This window comes from Cloeon dipterum, chromosome X, assembly GCF_949628265.1.
Source record: "Cloeon dipterum chromosome X, ieCloDipt1.1, whole genome shotgun sequence".
Classification (NCBI taxonomy): domain Eukaryota; kingdom Metazoa; phylum Arthropoda; class Insecta; order Ephemeroptera; family Baetidae; genus Cloeon; species Cloeon dipterum.
This window is the reverse complement of record NC_088790.1, coordinates 15,756,035-15,771,826: the sequence shown is the minus strand read 5'-3', so window position 1 is coordinate 15,771,826 and position 15,792 is coordinate 15,756,035. Positions and strand designations below refer to the sequence as shown.

At 37.2% G+C, this 15,792-nt stretch overlaps 1 protein-coding gene across 1 annotated transcript; it reads right to left on the bottom strand.

Annotated features, from left to right (window-relative positions):
- Positions 1–58: 58 nt before the first annotated feature.
- m-cup (mann-cup) lies at positions 59–9,688 on the bottom strand. The gene is made up of 7 exons (XM_065492108.1): positions 9,258–9,688; positions 4,686–5,108; positions 2,685–3,152; positions 2,064–2,341; positions 1,382–1,570; positions 976–1,222; positions 59–357 (listed from the first exon to the last, which is right to left on the bottom strand). The coding sequence occupies exons 1-7, from the start codon at positions 9,468–9,470 to the stop codon at positions 130–132; spliced, it is 2,046 nt and encodes a 681-aa protein (XP_065348180.1). The 5' UTR covers positions 9,471–9,688; the 3' UTR covers positions 59–129.
- Positions 9,689–15,792: the final 6,104 nt, after the last annotated feature.

Below are 15,792 nucleotides of genomic sequence, written 5' to 3'. Positions count from 1 at the left end.
GATTTACCAATTTAAATCATAATAAAAGTGTGAGTAAAGGTAGAAAATGAAAAGATAATTTTCAGCAAAATTCAATTTATTTAGAAAAAAATATTGTACACATCACATAATTTGTATTCACTAGTATGGCTAGTAAGTGTCGTGTCGACGGACAAAGTGGGCTACCGTAGTTGGAACAATTCCTAAGTATGAGATTTTGTGGTTGACCACGACCGACGCGGCCAGGCACTTGAGAGAGGTATGCTTCATCAGGGGCAGCGTGCAAACGGGGTTTGCCATGAGGGCGGCGGCAGGCGTCTCTCCTAGGTTGTTCTGGTGGTCAATGTGCGCTCCATTGTCCAGCAGAAGTTTCACAAACTGCGAAGAAAAATTTATTCCCGCGGTCAGCAAAACAAGATGAAAAACATTTATCATTTATAAAGCGCAGCTGGTCACAAATGCGATTTCCAAACATGGAAGAACATTGAGTCGATTTATGCCTATTCAAGTCTAATTGAGATGTCAAGTTATTTATTCTGATTTGAGTGGCAGTATATGGCAATAAACAGCTTGATTCATTCACCAGTGGTAACATTACAAAGCATAACTGTCTACTTTAAATTGAAGCTAATATTCCAATTCCCCCCGTTCACGCTGATATTTATGGAATGATGCCTTGACAAATTAAAAATAACGTTAAAATGAGGTCAGAAAAAAATTATAGAGTTTTTGATCAAACTAAAGAGAACGTCTATCTAGTTCAATCAAATTTATATTTTAATTCCTGACCAGCCAAGCAAATAAACAATATCCACTTCCAATCAGGATTTTTTCCTCAATTCTGTTTCGATTTAATAACTTTCAATGTACTAGTTTTAAAAATATCAAAACAAATAAAAAACAAAAGACAAGCAGAAAAATCGATTCAGTAAAATTAATTATATGTTCCGGAAATCCACCACACAATTTCCTTCCACAGCCTTGGTTTCGTCTTACCTCTTGGTTGTAATTAGCAGGTAACGCCACAAAGTGGAGGGGTGTGCAGTGTCTGTAGTTGCGGGAGACGATGTTGGCTCCGCATTCGACCAGGAGGCGCGCGACCGCGGCGCTGGGGAACACGTAGCCGCTGTCATCGGCGAAGTAGGTACTCTTGATGGTGTTATTTCTGGTTGCGACCAGGTGCAGCAGAGAATCGCCGTGCGAGGAGCGTGGATCACATTTCACGGCTTCCCTAACGAGTTCTCTGCGAACAGATCAACAATATTAATTTCAGTTCCGGCATTTTCTGCAACCTTCTTTACACAGTTGAAGAGAACAAATCAATTATTTTTGTAAATTGATTTGTTGCCTCCAAGGAAAAATTAGTAATAGCAAAAATGTTAAAATGCAAATTGATGGTTACCTTGTAGCAGATCTATCAGCTTCAGATTCGGAGATCGCAATTAGAAGGTGGATTAGATGGGTTAAGCACTTAAGAATCCTGTCGAAAGACTCTTGTTGCCTCTTGTACACGGGCTCAACAGCCAATAGCCGCTTGCTGCAGTTCAATTCCCTAACTATCACAAGTGTTGTATTGTACACATCACTGAATCTAAAACAAAATAAACGGAAAAATTATTTCATTACAATAAAATTTATTATTTGACGGGGTTAAGGAGTTATTCAGATCTGAAGGTAAAAATCTTGAATGGGATTTAACAAGAAAGGTTTGGCTTATGCACGATCTATACAAAAATATAACATTTCATCTGCTTTTTCAGAAAATATGTTCAGTTTATTGCTCTTTGATTGATCTTAAGTAAAATCATATGAAACCCGTATTTTATTCAAATTTTTTCCCGATTTCTAAAAAAAACTCACTGATTTATTGATCAACAAAATTCGGCCAAATTGAGCAAAAATTTTAACTTATAATCCATTTAGAAATTTTGACCAATTTTCTTAAAATATCCGTAAATTGCTGTCATAGAGCCTCAAACAGCTGTCCAGTAAGGAAACTTGGCGAGTTGTCTTTCACAAAAATATAATCTCTAAGCCAAACTGACGTTTATCATATGTGGGAACAAAGAAGTTCTTGTTATTACTTTAGTTGCTCGTTAAAGTGGGCAGGCTGTTGGCCCCACTGTTGATTTTGGTTTCCAGCTCTTCGCTCGTGGAGGTCAAGGTAGAGCCTCACAAGCGCCTGCGCCGTGAAGCAAGTGTCGTTGAAGAGAATAGAGTCCTTTTCCACCCTGACCTCGAGGGCGTAACGCCACAGGTCGATGCAGCGCTGGTACTGCAGGGCGTCCGCGTACGCAGCCCCTCGGTACATTAGCCTGAACAGCAGGTCTTTGTGTTTCACGCCCAGAATCCTTTCGCAAACCTGCAACAAAATGAAATGAAAATGTGAAACTTGCCCTCGTGGGAAGCCTGAAATTTAATTTCAGAGGCGTCTAACGTAATCATTACTTGTATTTATTCGAATGGGTAATTGATGTTTAATTTAACTTTGTAGGCTGTTTGCAATTGTGTAAGAAGAGCCAACAAGATAATGAGAAGTTTTTATAGGAACCTCTAAGGATGGAATTCAAGGATTTTGAGGTACAGTCGCTAGACAAGAGAACGCTGGGTTCGTTCTGCTCTGAGATGCAAGTTTGTGCCTCAAATGTATTCTCTATTGGTCCAATGTAAGGATTTGGATTGGTCCGACTAAAAAATAAACTCACCAGCAGCGACTGGATCCTCATTTCATCGACGTCCAAGGAAATGCTGCGCAAGTCCTCCTCAGTCTCAAACTCGGTAGAGCCATTGTAGGCCGCTTTGGCCGACGCCAGCTGCTGGCTGTGTGGGGTGACTCTGTTCTTGGGGTAAAGGCTGTACATGTTCCTGAGATCGGTGGCCCGCTCCCAGTAGTAGAGCGCCATCTGTGTGTCGTTGTGCTCGTCCAGGTAGGTCGAGCCCATCAACTCGAGCGCGTCGGCGATTCTTTCGTAAGGGTAGCTGTAGCTATCGACCAGCAGGTCGAAAATCAGGGTGGCGCCCTTGAGGCACGCTGTTTGCAGGGCGTCGTCGTTGTATCTGCTGCGGTAGAAGGGATTCGCTCCGTACGCCAGCAGCAGTTTTGTCGTTTCCAGCCGATGCTCCTGGATGGCGTAGTGCAGGGCTGTCTTGTTCTGGATGTCTCTCGTGTTAACCTGAAGAATGGGATTAAATATTTGAACATTTTACAATTGGAATGATAACAATACACAGCCTTTAAGTTTTTTCCACACTGCGATTAGATGGACGCTTAATTTACGTATACTTTTCAATATTTCATTTTATATGCTCTTGTTGAGGACAAAATTTTGGATAAATGGGTATTTTTTTATCTCGTTTCCCTTGAGTTATCATTTGAAGAATTGCTAACAAGGAAACCCTAAGTTCGTTCCACTAACAATAAGAAGCAATTTTATTTCCTCAAATGGACTGCTGCAAACTGGAAAAATTTTAATGAAACTTTAAAAAATAAATTTAATACTCCAATTTAGTTTAATCAAGATGGTTTTGATATATTCACTCCTCAATTCGTCTCGGTAAAAGGGCTTTGCATACCGAATTTCATCAGTGTTTGATCCAATAGGATAAAAACTTACCCTTTTATTGTGGACGCAATATTTTCTGCGTGTTCAAAAATAATTAAATTTTTAATCGATATAAAAAGTTTTTGGAGAGTGGAGGTGCAATTTTAGGACTGTCGTTAGAAGTAAACCAGTCACGCACCGAAAAGGAAGTTCTGTAATACTTTTAAGGCAACTCAACGCTTTCCTAATGTACTGTGCACAGCAAAGTGCACGTTATTAGGCCCGCTGTAATAATAATTTTATCGCGTCGAGCGTGTAGCAAGCCGCGATGTCCTTCAGCCAATGTGGCCAAAACAATTGAGAGCGTCGCTCGAATTGGCGAGTCGCAGTAAGAGCAGCCGCTCTGATTCAATCAAACGCTTTAACGTTGACCTTCGCCCACCGACTTTTACTACCGGGGGATCCTCATTTTTCAAAGACGTCACCGCAATTTACTGGATTGTATCTCCAGATGGATGTACGTCGAAAGAGCAACTTTACTGGGGTAATTAAGTGAGTAAAAATCCCGGTGAGTTCTCCGCCCTTGGCAATGCACCCAGGGAGCACCAACCACTGTTTCAAGTACACACTTCCTTGGTGCCAGTTTCAGTTTAGGGCTCTGATTTGAGTTCTTGAGACGTAAAGAGACTTTGGCGCAAGTACAAAGCCAAAATGAGTCAAGTTGGGGGCGAGTGGGAAGACCTAAAGAATAAAAACTTTCCGAAGCTAGACTAATTACATGCACATTTAATCAACCTTGTTTACATCCGCTCTAAACGGCAGAATATTTGGCTACGAAATCAGAGCGAAAGTGCAACAAACTGATTAGAATGACCACTGGAGCCATGGCGACTCAAAGCACTGGAATGGCGGAAGATAAATGGCAAATTATAATCAATAACGACTTTGAGAGTAAAAAAGGATTACGAAGATAGCCTTCTAACCTACTAAAATTCCATTATGTGTTGCACTATTAACGAACGTTTGACGGTGATAAAATTCAATTTGTTTGTTAAATAAAATAAATTCAATTTTATCTGCGTGTTACTGACAATGAGTAGGGTTTGATCGATTTTTCTAGATGTATTCGATTATTTTGGCACAAAAATATAAACAGAAAATCACCTCTGCGCCGTTTTCGAGCAGCAACTTGCAGAGCTGCACGGATTGGACCGAATTGATGAGGCAGGTGCCGCCGTTGTAATTGGCACGGTGGATGTCGGCGCCATTCTCGACGAGCAGCTGCACGACGTCCAGGTGGGTCATGAAGCAGGCGCTGCGCACCGGCGTCGAGCCCGAGTCAGAGATAGCGTTCACGTCCGCCTTGTGCGCCAACAGGCACTTGATCACCTCGAGGCGGCCGGACACGGCGGCGCACCACAGCGGTGAGACGCAGTGCACCGACCGGTCGTCCGGCACCTCAAAAAGCCCGCGCTGCTCCACGTCCGCGTCGCACGTTGTCAGCAGGTAGTCGACGATGTCCACGTGGCCGCGCTTGCAAGCCACGAACAGCGGCGAACACCCGTGCAGCTCTCGACTCACGATCTCCTGCAAGCACAATGAAGAGACAACGGTCAATTCGTGTCCAGTCAAAGGGGATTGAGTTAATAGCATCTGATAATGAGTTATGTTTGTGATAGGAAAAAAACAGTAAAAGTCATTGCTAAAAGGCATTTTATTTCCCTTGCCATGTCCATGATCAACAAATCGGTAAATCAATTCAGTTGTTGATCAGGGCTGAAGCATTTGTCTCTCCGTTTTTTTCTGATAAAGAAAGAAAAAAATCAGCAAGTTAAAAGTCCGTTTTTACCAGACGATTGATATTCTTTTTTTTCTAAAATCCACAACAAAAAAAGTAGTGCGGGTCAAATGCTCAAATGCTCTGTGGACATTTTTTCTGAATGATTTATTTTAATTACTACTCCAATTCTGTCACAGAAAATCACCCTAAAACGTATGATATTAAATCTTTAAAAGATATGGACTTTTAATTACAATTTTATAATTAGCTACTTTGAATGTGCATAAATTAAAAACGCCATTTCCCAAAGTTGAATTTTTATTTAATAAGAACATGTGAAAACTTTAAACGAAAACTTCAGTTAAAAATATTCTACAGCGTTTTTTAATTATTTTAAAACAATTGTAGAAAAGCGCGATAATTTCTGGAAAACCATCTTACTGTTAATTAATTGAGAAAAAATGAAACCAGGCTCCATCCTCGTTGTTTTCAAATTCGTCGTTTCATTTTTTCTCAACAAGAAAACAACCTCGAGTGTTTGCCTTTTTCAAAATTTGTTAATTAATTGTCTGAATTAAAATCATCACCTTTTATAGTAACTAATTAATTTTTCTAGCAACCAAACACGCTTCAAGATTGGCGAAAACTCAAGGCCTTATAAAAATTTATCTACATGTGTGTTAAATTAGATCGCGGAAGACATTTTATTTTCTTCTCTACGATTCAGCCTTCACCTTAAGCCGAAAATACGAAGAGTCATTCTACACAAGGTCAAATATGAACGAGAGATTTTGTCTACGAAACGAGGAAGGAACAATATTTGGGGCAGAAAAAGACGACAATAACGATAATTGTGCCCGAAAATGTGAGTGGAATTCAAATTGAAGCTTCTAACGGTTCCGTAAATGAGGACAGCAGGTCCACTGTGCTCAAGCGGCTAAAACATTACTGAAATGGAATTTGGCTCGCTTCATTTGCCAGCAAATAACTTTAAATGAGATCAAAGTTAGCCAGGAACTGTGTCAAGACAATATTACTTTTTAATTTACTATGTGCGTTGTGCGTTTAAATGTAAACATAACCACTTTTAGCATATCATCACAACTGCAGAGGCAGAGAGACGTAACGGGAATCCGAGTTTCAAGATTGTCATTCTAATTCTCTTTTAATTGACTTCAATGATTCACTTTTTACTTTTCCTCTTAGGCAGTTAGCTGTCCCACTTATTTCTCAAGTCCTGTAATCAGGATGTTAAAATGGTAGCAAGCAAACATAACTTTTAGCAGATTAGTGACAATTTATTTCTGTCACTTCCGCTTTCTGCTTCAGGAAAGTGCGTGACGAATTTTTCTTCTTTAAACATTGTATATCCTGTATTGAGAAATATCGTGAATAAAAAATAAAAATAATTCGTCGAAACACGCTCGGTTTAGGATCAAAAATAACAAATCACGCCTTATCGCTTACTCAGTCTCAGTGCAGCTCAATTCAATTACGTAAGACCAGAAGCTGAGTTGCAACATGAAAAAATGACATTGCACAAACCGCAAATAAAAAGGCTGCATGACGGATGGGTAATTAAAAGTAGCGTGCAACTAGTCAAATAGAAAAATCCAAGGCTATGCGACGATTGAGATTGAGAGGCGTGTAAAAATGTCACACTCTTGCCTCATCGCCAGTATTTTTACTCAATTAAAGTGATAAGATACATATATATTTATCTTATTAGAGTGAGGAAGTTGCTTTTGGTTGAAAAGCAACAACTGAAAAACAATAAAATTAGAAGATACTGACGTGCATGATCACGTTTCGTTCAGAATGGACTGCACCATCACATGATGTATTTTTCTTTTGAATAAGTGGATGTGTGAGGTGTTCAAAATAGACATAACATTTAATATCTATAGCTTAAGACCAGAACTATTAAACTAGATTGTTTTACTTTTAACTTTTTCATGACATTTGAAGAATCAGATTATGAGAAACATTTCAAAATGTTTCAATATTACAAAATCAATCGTGTCTTAAGCTAGAGAAAAATGTCAGACCAACCGGAATTATGGCTTTTCCAAATTTAGATTATTCAAAATGTTGTATACAATTGTAAAAATGATTCTGCGCGCCGGTTTAATCTTCATTCCATAAATTCTTTAGCAAATAGAATTGAAATTTCAATATAAATAATTATACTAACCATTTTAAAATAAACTGTAGTGGAAGTGCAAACAGCAAGAAATACAAGATAAAAAGCGTAATTTAAAGCTTAAGTTTGAAATATACAAATTAGCACAATTTTCTAGCAATGTTTTTGTTAAGGTCCGCAGGGTGCGATTCTTCCAGCAAAAAAAATAGAAAGCTGCTAAAAATCGCGTTATCAGAGTAGAAATTTAGCAAGTGAGCACGTTATCTAAAGACAGTGGCAAAAAGGTAATAGCACGTTAGGGCCGCTTTTGCAATAATTCAAAGAAAGGGAGGTTGGTTTCGTCGACTTGACATAATTTCAGCTTTATGCAACGCGGATTCCGAGCTGTCGCATGAATGCGTTATTACAGTGCGGAGAAGTGCCAAGGTTGCTGCGCTATCAATGCAAATCGCCAGCGGAATCTAGGAAATCGCGTATCTAACGAGCACCGCGACGATGGACAACGAGTTAGTGGATTTCCGATTGTTTGCTAAGTGATAACAGATTATGATTGAGCAAGTCATCCGTTTTACTACGGCTAGTTAGACGTTTTCTGTTTATATTTATTTAATTCTGGTGATAGTAGGAAGGACATCTCTGAAAGATATAATTTACAACAGGTTATTTCGTTTACGTGTGTATTATGAAATTATTGCGAGTTCGGGAAGAAATTATTTTATGGGCCTTTAAATGACTAACTTTTATCTTTATTGAAAAATTTATATTATTTCTGTACAAGTTCAAAGACGATGCTTGCAAATAAAACGAAAATAATAATCTGTAGATTAAAAATCAAGTGTTTGACAGGAACTATTTCAATATAAAAATTCTACCTGAATTGTCAAACAGCTGATACAGAAAATGACATTAAATGTGGTAAGATAAGTGATCTGATTCTTTTCCAATAGAGACAATATTAATGCCTTTCAGCAAATTTAAAAAAATGGAAGTGGATAAATTATGCTTTCTAGTCTATTTTTTCCTTCCCTGATAGAAAAATTTCATTATGAGCAATTTTGACCAAAAAAAAGCAAAGCTCAGACTTGAACAGGTTAACACAGAAAAATGGTTTCAATAGATTTTTCTGACTACAGAAGTTTCATTCTCTTGAATATAAAATATTTAACAAGAAATTGTTTTTTTAATTTAAAAAAGAAATAAATTTTATTTTTTATTAAATTGAATTTACTCGTACTTAACAAGGAAAACATTCACATAATATAAGCAACACAAACCAAAAAGCGAAATTATAAATGAGTAAATCTGGAAAATTTCATATGTTTTTGAACATATCTTGCAAGCAGCGGATTATACCGAAAAATTAATATTTTTTTATTTTAATGCCAGCACCTTAACTAATGATGATATTTAGTTTTCGTTTAAGATCTCCTACAAAAAACACAATACATACTTAACCTTCCAATAATGATGTTGAATTTTAACGAAATATAAAATGACGGGTACATATTTTATTTCTGGTCAAATTTGGTGTAATTTTGGCAAGAATTAAATTGTATTTTTTAATTTAAAACTTGGCTTTTCTTCCACTTTTTACTAGTATTTATTTTAAATTTTTGGTCCAAAAATCATCTCATTCTCAAGTTTCATCCTATGAACAAAATGTTGATGTTGAAATAAATTTATGCGAAATATTTTAAATATATTTGCAAAAAAAATCGTTTTTAGATAAACTAACTCAATGTTAGAGAGAAAAATCAACGGCAAAATGTAGGAAGTAAGTGATGGCAGAGAGGTCTGGGCCAGGGTCAGTTACCTTTCGGTAGGCGCGCGGAAATCGCTCCAACTTGGTCCTGATGTTGATGCTGAGGCGCGAACCGGGCGCGTTGTGTCGACACTCGGCGTGCAGCTCGTTGAACACCGACTCCATTTGGGCCGAAAGGTCCACCTTGCTGGCGATCCACATTTTCAGTTTGCCCGGCGACTGTTTGTAGCTGAACAACTTATTGAGCGACGAGCAGCGCTTCATCAAAACAATGATCGAAGCTGTTCTCGCGAAAAATCCACAAACCGTCACGGACCGAACCTTTCGTCTTGCACCTGATTCAGGTGACAAAGGGTCGCGTCCGGGGCGCGAAAACCACCTTCAAGGGCTGTTACTGCACTTGACTCGGTCTGATTTCGCTCCACCGGGCACCCACCGACTGGCTCAGACGTCCATGTTGGAATGCAGAAGCTGGCACTCGCAACCAGCTCGCAACCCGCACAGAGACCGCGGCTCACTCCGTTGTGCAGAGGTGCCAACCTTGCAAAATTATTTACTATCCGTGAAATTGTAATATTTTGAACTTTTTAATGAGGATTTTTAAGAATTTATCCATTATAAATTTAAATAAACGAGAATGTTACTCTTTGGTTATTTAAATTGAAATTAAATGGAGGAATAATAATAATTCTTATTACTTTATTTGGTTGGTGTAGAGCATTGGTGCGAAGACCGCGAGTGGCCTCCACGAGACTCTGACTCTTTCGCTAATGTGCAACGCAAAAAAGTTCAGCGCAAATTGTGATGGATTTCCCTTTTAATCTGATTTTGCGGAGGAGATGAAAGATGAGGTTTTTTGCGATTGAAGCAATTTGTTTAAAAATCCCATTAATCATTATTGCTGATTCGAAGAGCATTGTACTGGTTGTAAATAAGAAAAAGCACACATTAATATACCTACTTCCTGTATTGCAGAATTATTCGCCACAAAGCGCTGATGCACGCTTTTGAGTATCACTTTATCATATATTTTTTAAATATAACCTGATATTATTAAATTGGTTAATTTCAATAAGCTTATAATCTCAAATTTAATTATAATTTACAAATTCATTTAAAAAATTATCACACTAGGAGCTCGTCAAATTGTCAAATTTACATTTGATTATTAAGTGGCTTTGTATCAAAACGATATTATTTCTTCCATTTTCTTGAAAAATGAGGAAGTTGTTAAAAACAATAATTTCAGACTCACTTAGGTTGAAACGTGGAATATTTTCTTTTGCCAAAATTTTAGTAAGTTAGTCGTGACCATCTTTTAATAGCAAGGCATAATTAGGATTTTTTACAGCTAAATTCGTCTGAAAGGAGGTATTAAATTTTCCTCTCCTTTAAAAAAGGCGGTGATTTTGTCGAAACATTAACGGTTTATTTATTTTTGAAGCTATGAAGGTATCAATTTTCTGAATTAACTTAAACCAAACAAATAATAAGTTACTGAATGTTATTCCCATGGTTAGCTGTAGCAAAAGTGAATGGCGCGCACGTGAAATTGTTGGTGCGGAGATCGCTGACGAGCGGTCGTTCAATTAAATTTATAATCAAACACAAGCCCTCGCGTTAGCGTGCAGTGGTGCATTTCGTGAGTTTCGTGTGCGGTTGCAGCAGCAAAAAGAGAGTGAAAGTTCGTGAACAGAATAATTCTGGTGGAAACCCTATTATTTCGCATCGACTCAGATCCTCACCGAGGTGATCGAAAAAGGCAAAATATATATAGCATTTTTGTAGCGCTGCAAATCGTAGAGGAGCAAATAAAAATCGGTTGATTGAATTTGACGAAGTGGCGTTGAGAGTAACATTAACAACGCGCGGAAACAATAATTATTTTTAGGTTTCGATGTCTACAAATATTTACCTAGTTGACCTAGTTAAATAAATGCTCAAAGAAAACTGGTCGAAGGCTGAATAAAATTAAAATCCATGAAAAATATTAAAAATATCAGTGACTATATTCATTTTTAAATGACAAATAATTTTAAGAAACGTTACAAAGTCATGCCTTGCAGAATGTAATCATAGAGCAGCATAATTAATTCAGTATGTTGAGGTATGGATAAGATACAACGTAGAAGTATGGATATTTAATGGTACAAGATATTATTAGCAATACAATAATTGTATTTAAAGGAGCTACATGCGTAAGTGAGAGAAGGAGATCCATTTTCACAAGATGAAAAATTCCATAATTACAATAAGTCTATGCTTTTTGTACATTCTTTGTTGCTTCATTTTTTACACATTCAATATTTTTTACCATCATATTTCTCTGACAACAATTTGAGGTTGCATGCAAACAAAAAGCATACTTAGTTTTGTGGCATATTTAAAATAAAAAAATTAGAATAAAAGCGTATTTTTTTCAATAACTTCGACAGTAAATTACCAATTTATTATCTGTTCAAAAAACTGATCAATATCATTTCAAACTAAAAAATCAAAATAATTTATCGATGTGTTTTTTTTTCACATAGCTGATCGTGCTCTATAATCAAGACCTTTTCGAACGTTTGAGAAAAGACCTCGCTTGCTGAAAAGTAGGAAATGAGTTGCTGGGTGGTGTTGGTGTCGGACGCGAATTTTCGGCCGAGCAGAACTTCCAAATATGGTCGAAATTGCGACTTACGAATGAGGATGAAAGACACAGCAAGCCGTCTTTCTCAAATATTGCGGCCTTGATCATCTCGCGCGCGCGAGAGCAGCAGTTTTTATTTACACCGCCTTCCTTCCGTATATATGCAGATTGACCTTGTCACACACTTGTTTTCAGCATTTTAAGTCGTCGGCTCACAGCTGCAAAGGCGGAAAAGGAGTGATCGCACCATCATTTTTCTTTTCTCCGTTCGTGCGACGACTTTTTTGGCTCGCGTTCAAGAGGACCTAAACGCACACGATTGAGAAAGAGCAGCACCACGAGCACCACATCTGAGTGTGCGTGTTCAACTGGCGCAAATAATAATTTTACTGATTCAAAGCACACTATGTTGTTTCCGTCGCAACTGCAAGTCTGGAAATTTTTAATGCTTCGCTGTGATTTAAGTCTTGCGAAATATTTTTGTTAATTTGTGTTTCTTCTATGACATAAATAGCTGAACCAAAAATAGAATATTCGTCAACGATGGCTTGACCTCATTTAATTTTAAGCAATTCAAATTAAAATTAAATTTGAAGAGAATAACTGCACTCCCACATTAACTCAATAGTTTAAAATTTAAAAGTTGGAAAATAAGTCCTCTTCGTGATCCAAACAGGTGCGGAAAGCATGCGTTGACTCCCAACCTTCTCGTTTTAAAACGTGCAGGAAGCAAATCACTAAAAAATAAGATGGAACAACACATACGTTTTAGCTCCAGTTCGGATAACAAATTCGGCGTAAAATTCATGGCCACCGCACAAAAACAGGAAAAGACTCTTTCCCCTCTTCTCTGAGGAATTCAGAGCTACATTATAGACGAGACGAGACGCCGAAATTTCCAGGTGCGTGGTTTTCAAAGAAAGGGTATCACGCGTCACAAAAGCAGAGACCAAAGCGCCTGCATTTATTTTTAAGATAAAGGCCAACAGATAGAAAATATATTCCTCGATGTCTCGAAAGTGAAAATCCTGCAGAAAGTTGATAATTAACAAAAGTCATTGTCTCCTCGAACCGTCTGTTGCTGCTGGAATTGCAAATTGTGGGAAAAACTCATCGAAAAGGTGCTTGCACTTTTCGGAAGGATGTATATTACAAACAAACGAGAAAGACGTGTGACAGAAACGGTCGAGAGTCGCGCAAAAACGGTCGTCTGTTTCTGTGTTTTTTTTTCTTCCTAGTCTCTCTCCCGCGGCGAGGAACGAGTGTGTGCCGTTATAATAATGAGACACAGAAACTCATTGTCCGCGCGCACGCTGACACCGCGCATCTCAATCGCAGCACAATTACCTTCGATCGAGAAGAGCAAAGCGAAGGAAAAAAGGGACGAGCGACGTTTCCCGCATTTTTATTAGTCACTTGCGATGTAGTGCAGAGAGCAGAGCATGACGTGTTCTTAGACTTCTTAGTCAGACTAACACTCCTGGCTTTGCGAATTTCATTAAGTCGCAATCAGAAAATGACGATTAAAAATGAAGGTGCGGAGAATTATCATAGTCAAAGAATAATTGAATTTGCAGAATTACTTACCTTCCTCCTGAGTTATTTAAATTTCCATGTGAAAATGGTTAGCTTATAATTGACTGCCAATTAATCACAATAATTTCCTTGTTTTTTTGCTCTTTTAAATGTATACCTCCAGTCATTTTGTTATTTCCTCATATTTAATCTATTATCCCTTTGATAGTTAATATTTAGATCTAATTAATATTTCTATTTTTATAAAAATTAATAAATTTAGCAGATGACTAAGTGTTTTGATCTGGATGTAAATATTAATCCTGATTCAACTTATAGCACTGCAGATTTTATTTTTAAGATTATATTTTTTAAGGAAGGTACTGTTTGTACTGCCGAAATTTGTAGGCCGAACCAGCTGCTGTCCAGTAAGAGAGAAATTTCACGTAATAGATCCATGCAGAAAAACACAGGGAGCAAAGCAAATTTGTAATTTCAATTCCCCCCGTGTGCCTAATTTTATGTTTTCAAATAAATATTAAATTACTTCAAATCACCATCAGCACTCACACAATTACAATAAAAGCGTGCATTGCAAAATATATTTCATTTAAACCCAACTAATTTGTGAGCAAAATTCAAATATGAAAAAAGTTTTAGGTTTGATTTCAAATAGTTTGATGAATACATAGAAGAGACTAAAAATTATTTTAACCCTTACAGCGCCAAGAAACGTAAGCAAAAAGCATTAGTTGTGATTTGGAAAACTTTCATCCGTGTTTTGCGCTTTTTCTGTAAAATTTATCCAAAGTTAGATGGCGCGCACTCTAACATTAAGATCGCCGGAACTAACGGGGTGCCGTCAAGCGGAGACTGGAGAGGAGAAAGCTTTCTTTCGACGCTAATTACCTTTGTAAACTGACAGTGCGTGATTGCTTGAAATTCGACTGTTGAAAGCAAAAAAGAAAACAAAAAACTATCAGGTCCAGCAAATAATGCTTCTTTTTTGCAATTTATTCACTTTGAGCCACACTTGCCTTATTTGTTTGCAATTGCGAGTAGAATCTTTTTGCGAATGATATAGATCCTTTTTAGGTGAACTATTAATTAATCAGAGAAGTATTTGATCACAATTTCGCAAATGAAAAGTGCGTCAGTCAAATTAAATTTATTTGCCAATTTTTATTTCATGTCAGCCTATAACGTTACAATTATTTGTTGCGATGAAATTCTGAGTTTCATAGCAAGTGAAGAGTGCTAATTAAATAAATATCACTAAAAGAGTAATTTTGCTTTGTCAAGGTGTTGTTGCATTTAAACACCTCTATGTGCACACATGTTGATATGCGTTACACGCACGCACCTGCGGCAATCTATAATGATTTTCAACACCAGAAACGAGAGCTCCTTCAAGCACAAAACAATTACATTATATTTGCAAAATCATAAACTTTGCGCGGTTATGTGCTTCAGGAACTCATTTTTCAAGATTATTATTTTTCAAGGCAGCTTAACGACCCGTCAATAATGCTTTATCTATTTATAATACACAAGAATTATAACAATAAAAGTATGATTGTAAAAATATTTTAATTGAGCAATATAAAGTTATTATTGACTTTTGGTCGCTTCAACGGCTTTTGAATTCCTTGTACAATTAAACTGGATATTTCCAGGGCCACAACTAAAAACCTCTTTTGCATTTTTAGCTCTGGCAAGTGGTCCATTGAGTTTATTTTTGTGAAATCTACCAAAAATGCATCTGCTACAATGTGCTATAAGCAAATATCCAATAAGTAATCGTTAATTTTAGATTTTGGTCTACTTCTCAGGGATTTTTTCGCTTGATTTAATTTCTTCTCGCCATGACCTATCCAATGGTGAAAGAATTAAATTAGTTCCTTGATTTTCAATAGGGTGAACGTGCTCGCTGCTTGACCAGTATGCAAACTTTTTCTCGCAAATTTGAAATGCAACCTGAGAAAATTGTAGCTCTTTCTAAATTTGTAGATAATATTTATGCTATGTTGTAGGAATTATTTGTTACAATTTTTCCGTACAGATCCACGAAGATTAGATTTATTGTGCCTTATTAGTTATTAATGCTCACCACCTTGAATTATATCACTCACCCATGCATCATTCAATAACTCTATTCATGGCACAACACATTGCGGTTAAAAACACATTTATTATATATATTACCTTTGTATAATTCCGCATTATAGAAAAGGGAGTTTTAACTATATAATATACTGGATGTTTAATTGCGTTGACACAAATGAGCATACTCTACGCTTTTGAGAGAGTGGTTGGGCTAAAAATAGCAAATGCTCCCAGAATAATTTTCACGCACAAACTTACCCGTCTTTCTTCAAAGAGAAGAGCAGCGTCATTGGGTGCCTGATGAGCTTTTGTTTTGCAGTGGCTTCATTGAGG

Excerpts from the sequence above, each read along its gene's own strand:
- m-cup (XM_065492108.1), bottom strand. The coding sequence starts at position 9,470 with ATGAAGCGCTGCTCGTCGCTCAATAAGTTGTTCAGCTACAAACAGTCG. Across the intron at positions 5,109-9,257 it reads TTCCGCGCGCCTACCGAAAG|GAGATCGTGAGTCGAGAGCT; the intron begins GTAACTGACCCT and ends TTGTGCTTGCAG. Across the intron at positions 2,342-2,684 it reads TGAGGATCCAGTCGCTGCTG|GTTTGCGAAAGGATTCTGGG; the intron begins GTGAGTTTATTT and ends ATTTTGTTGCAG.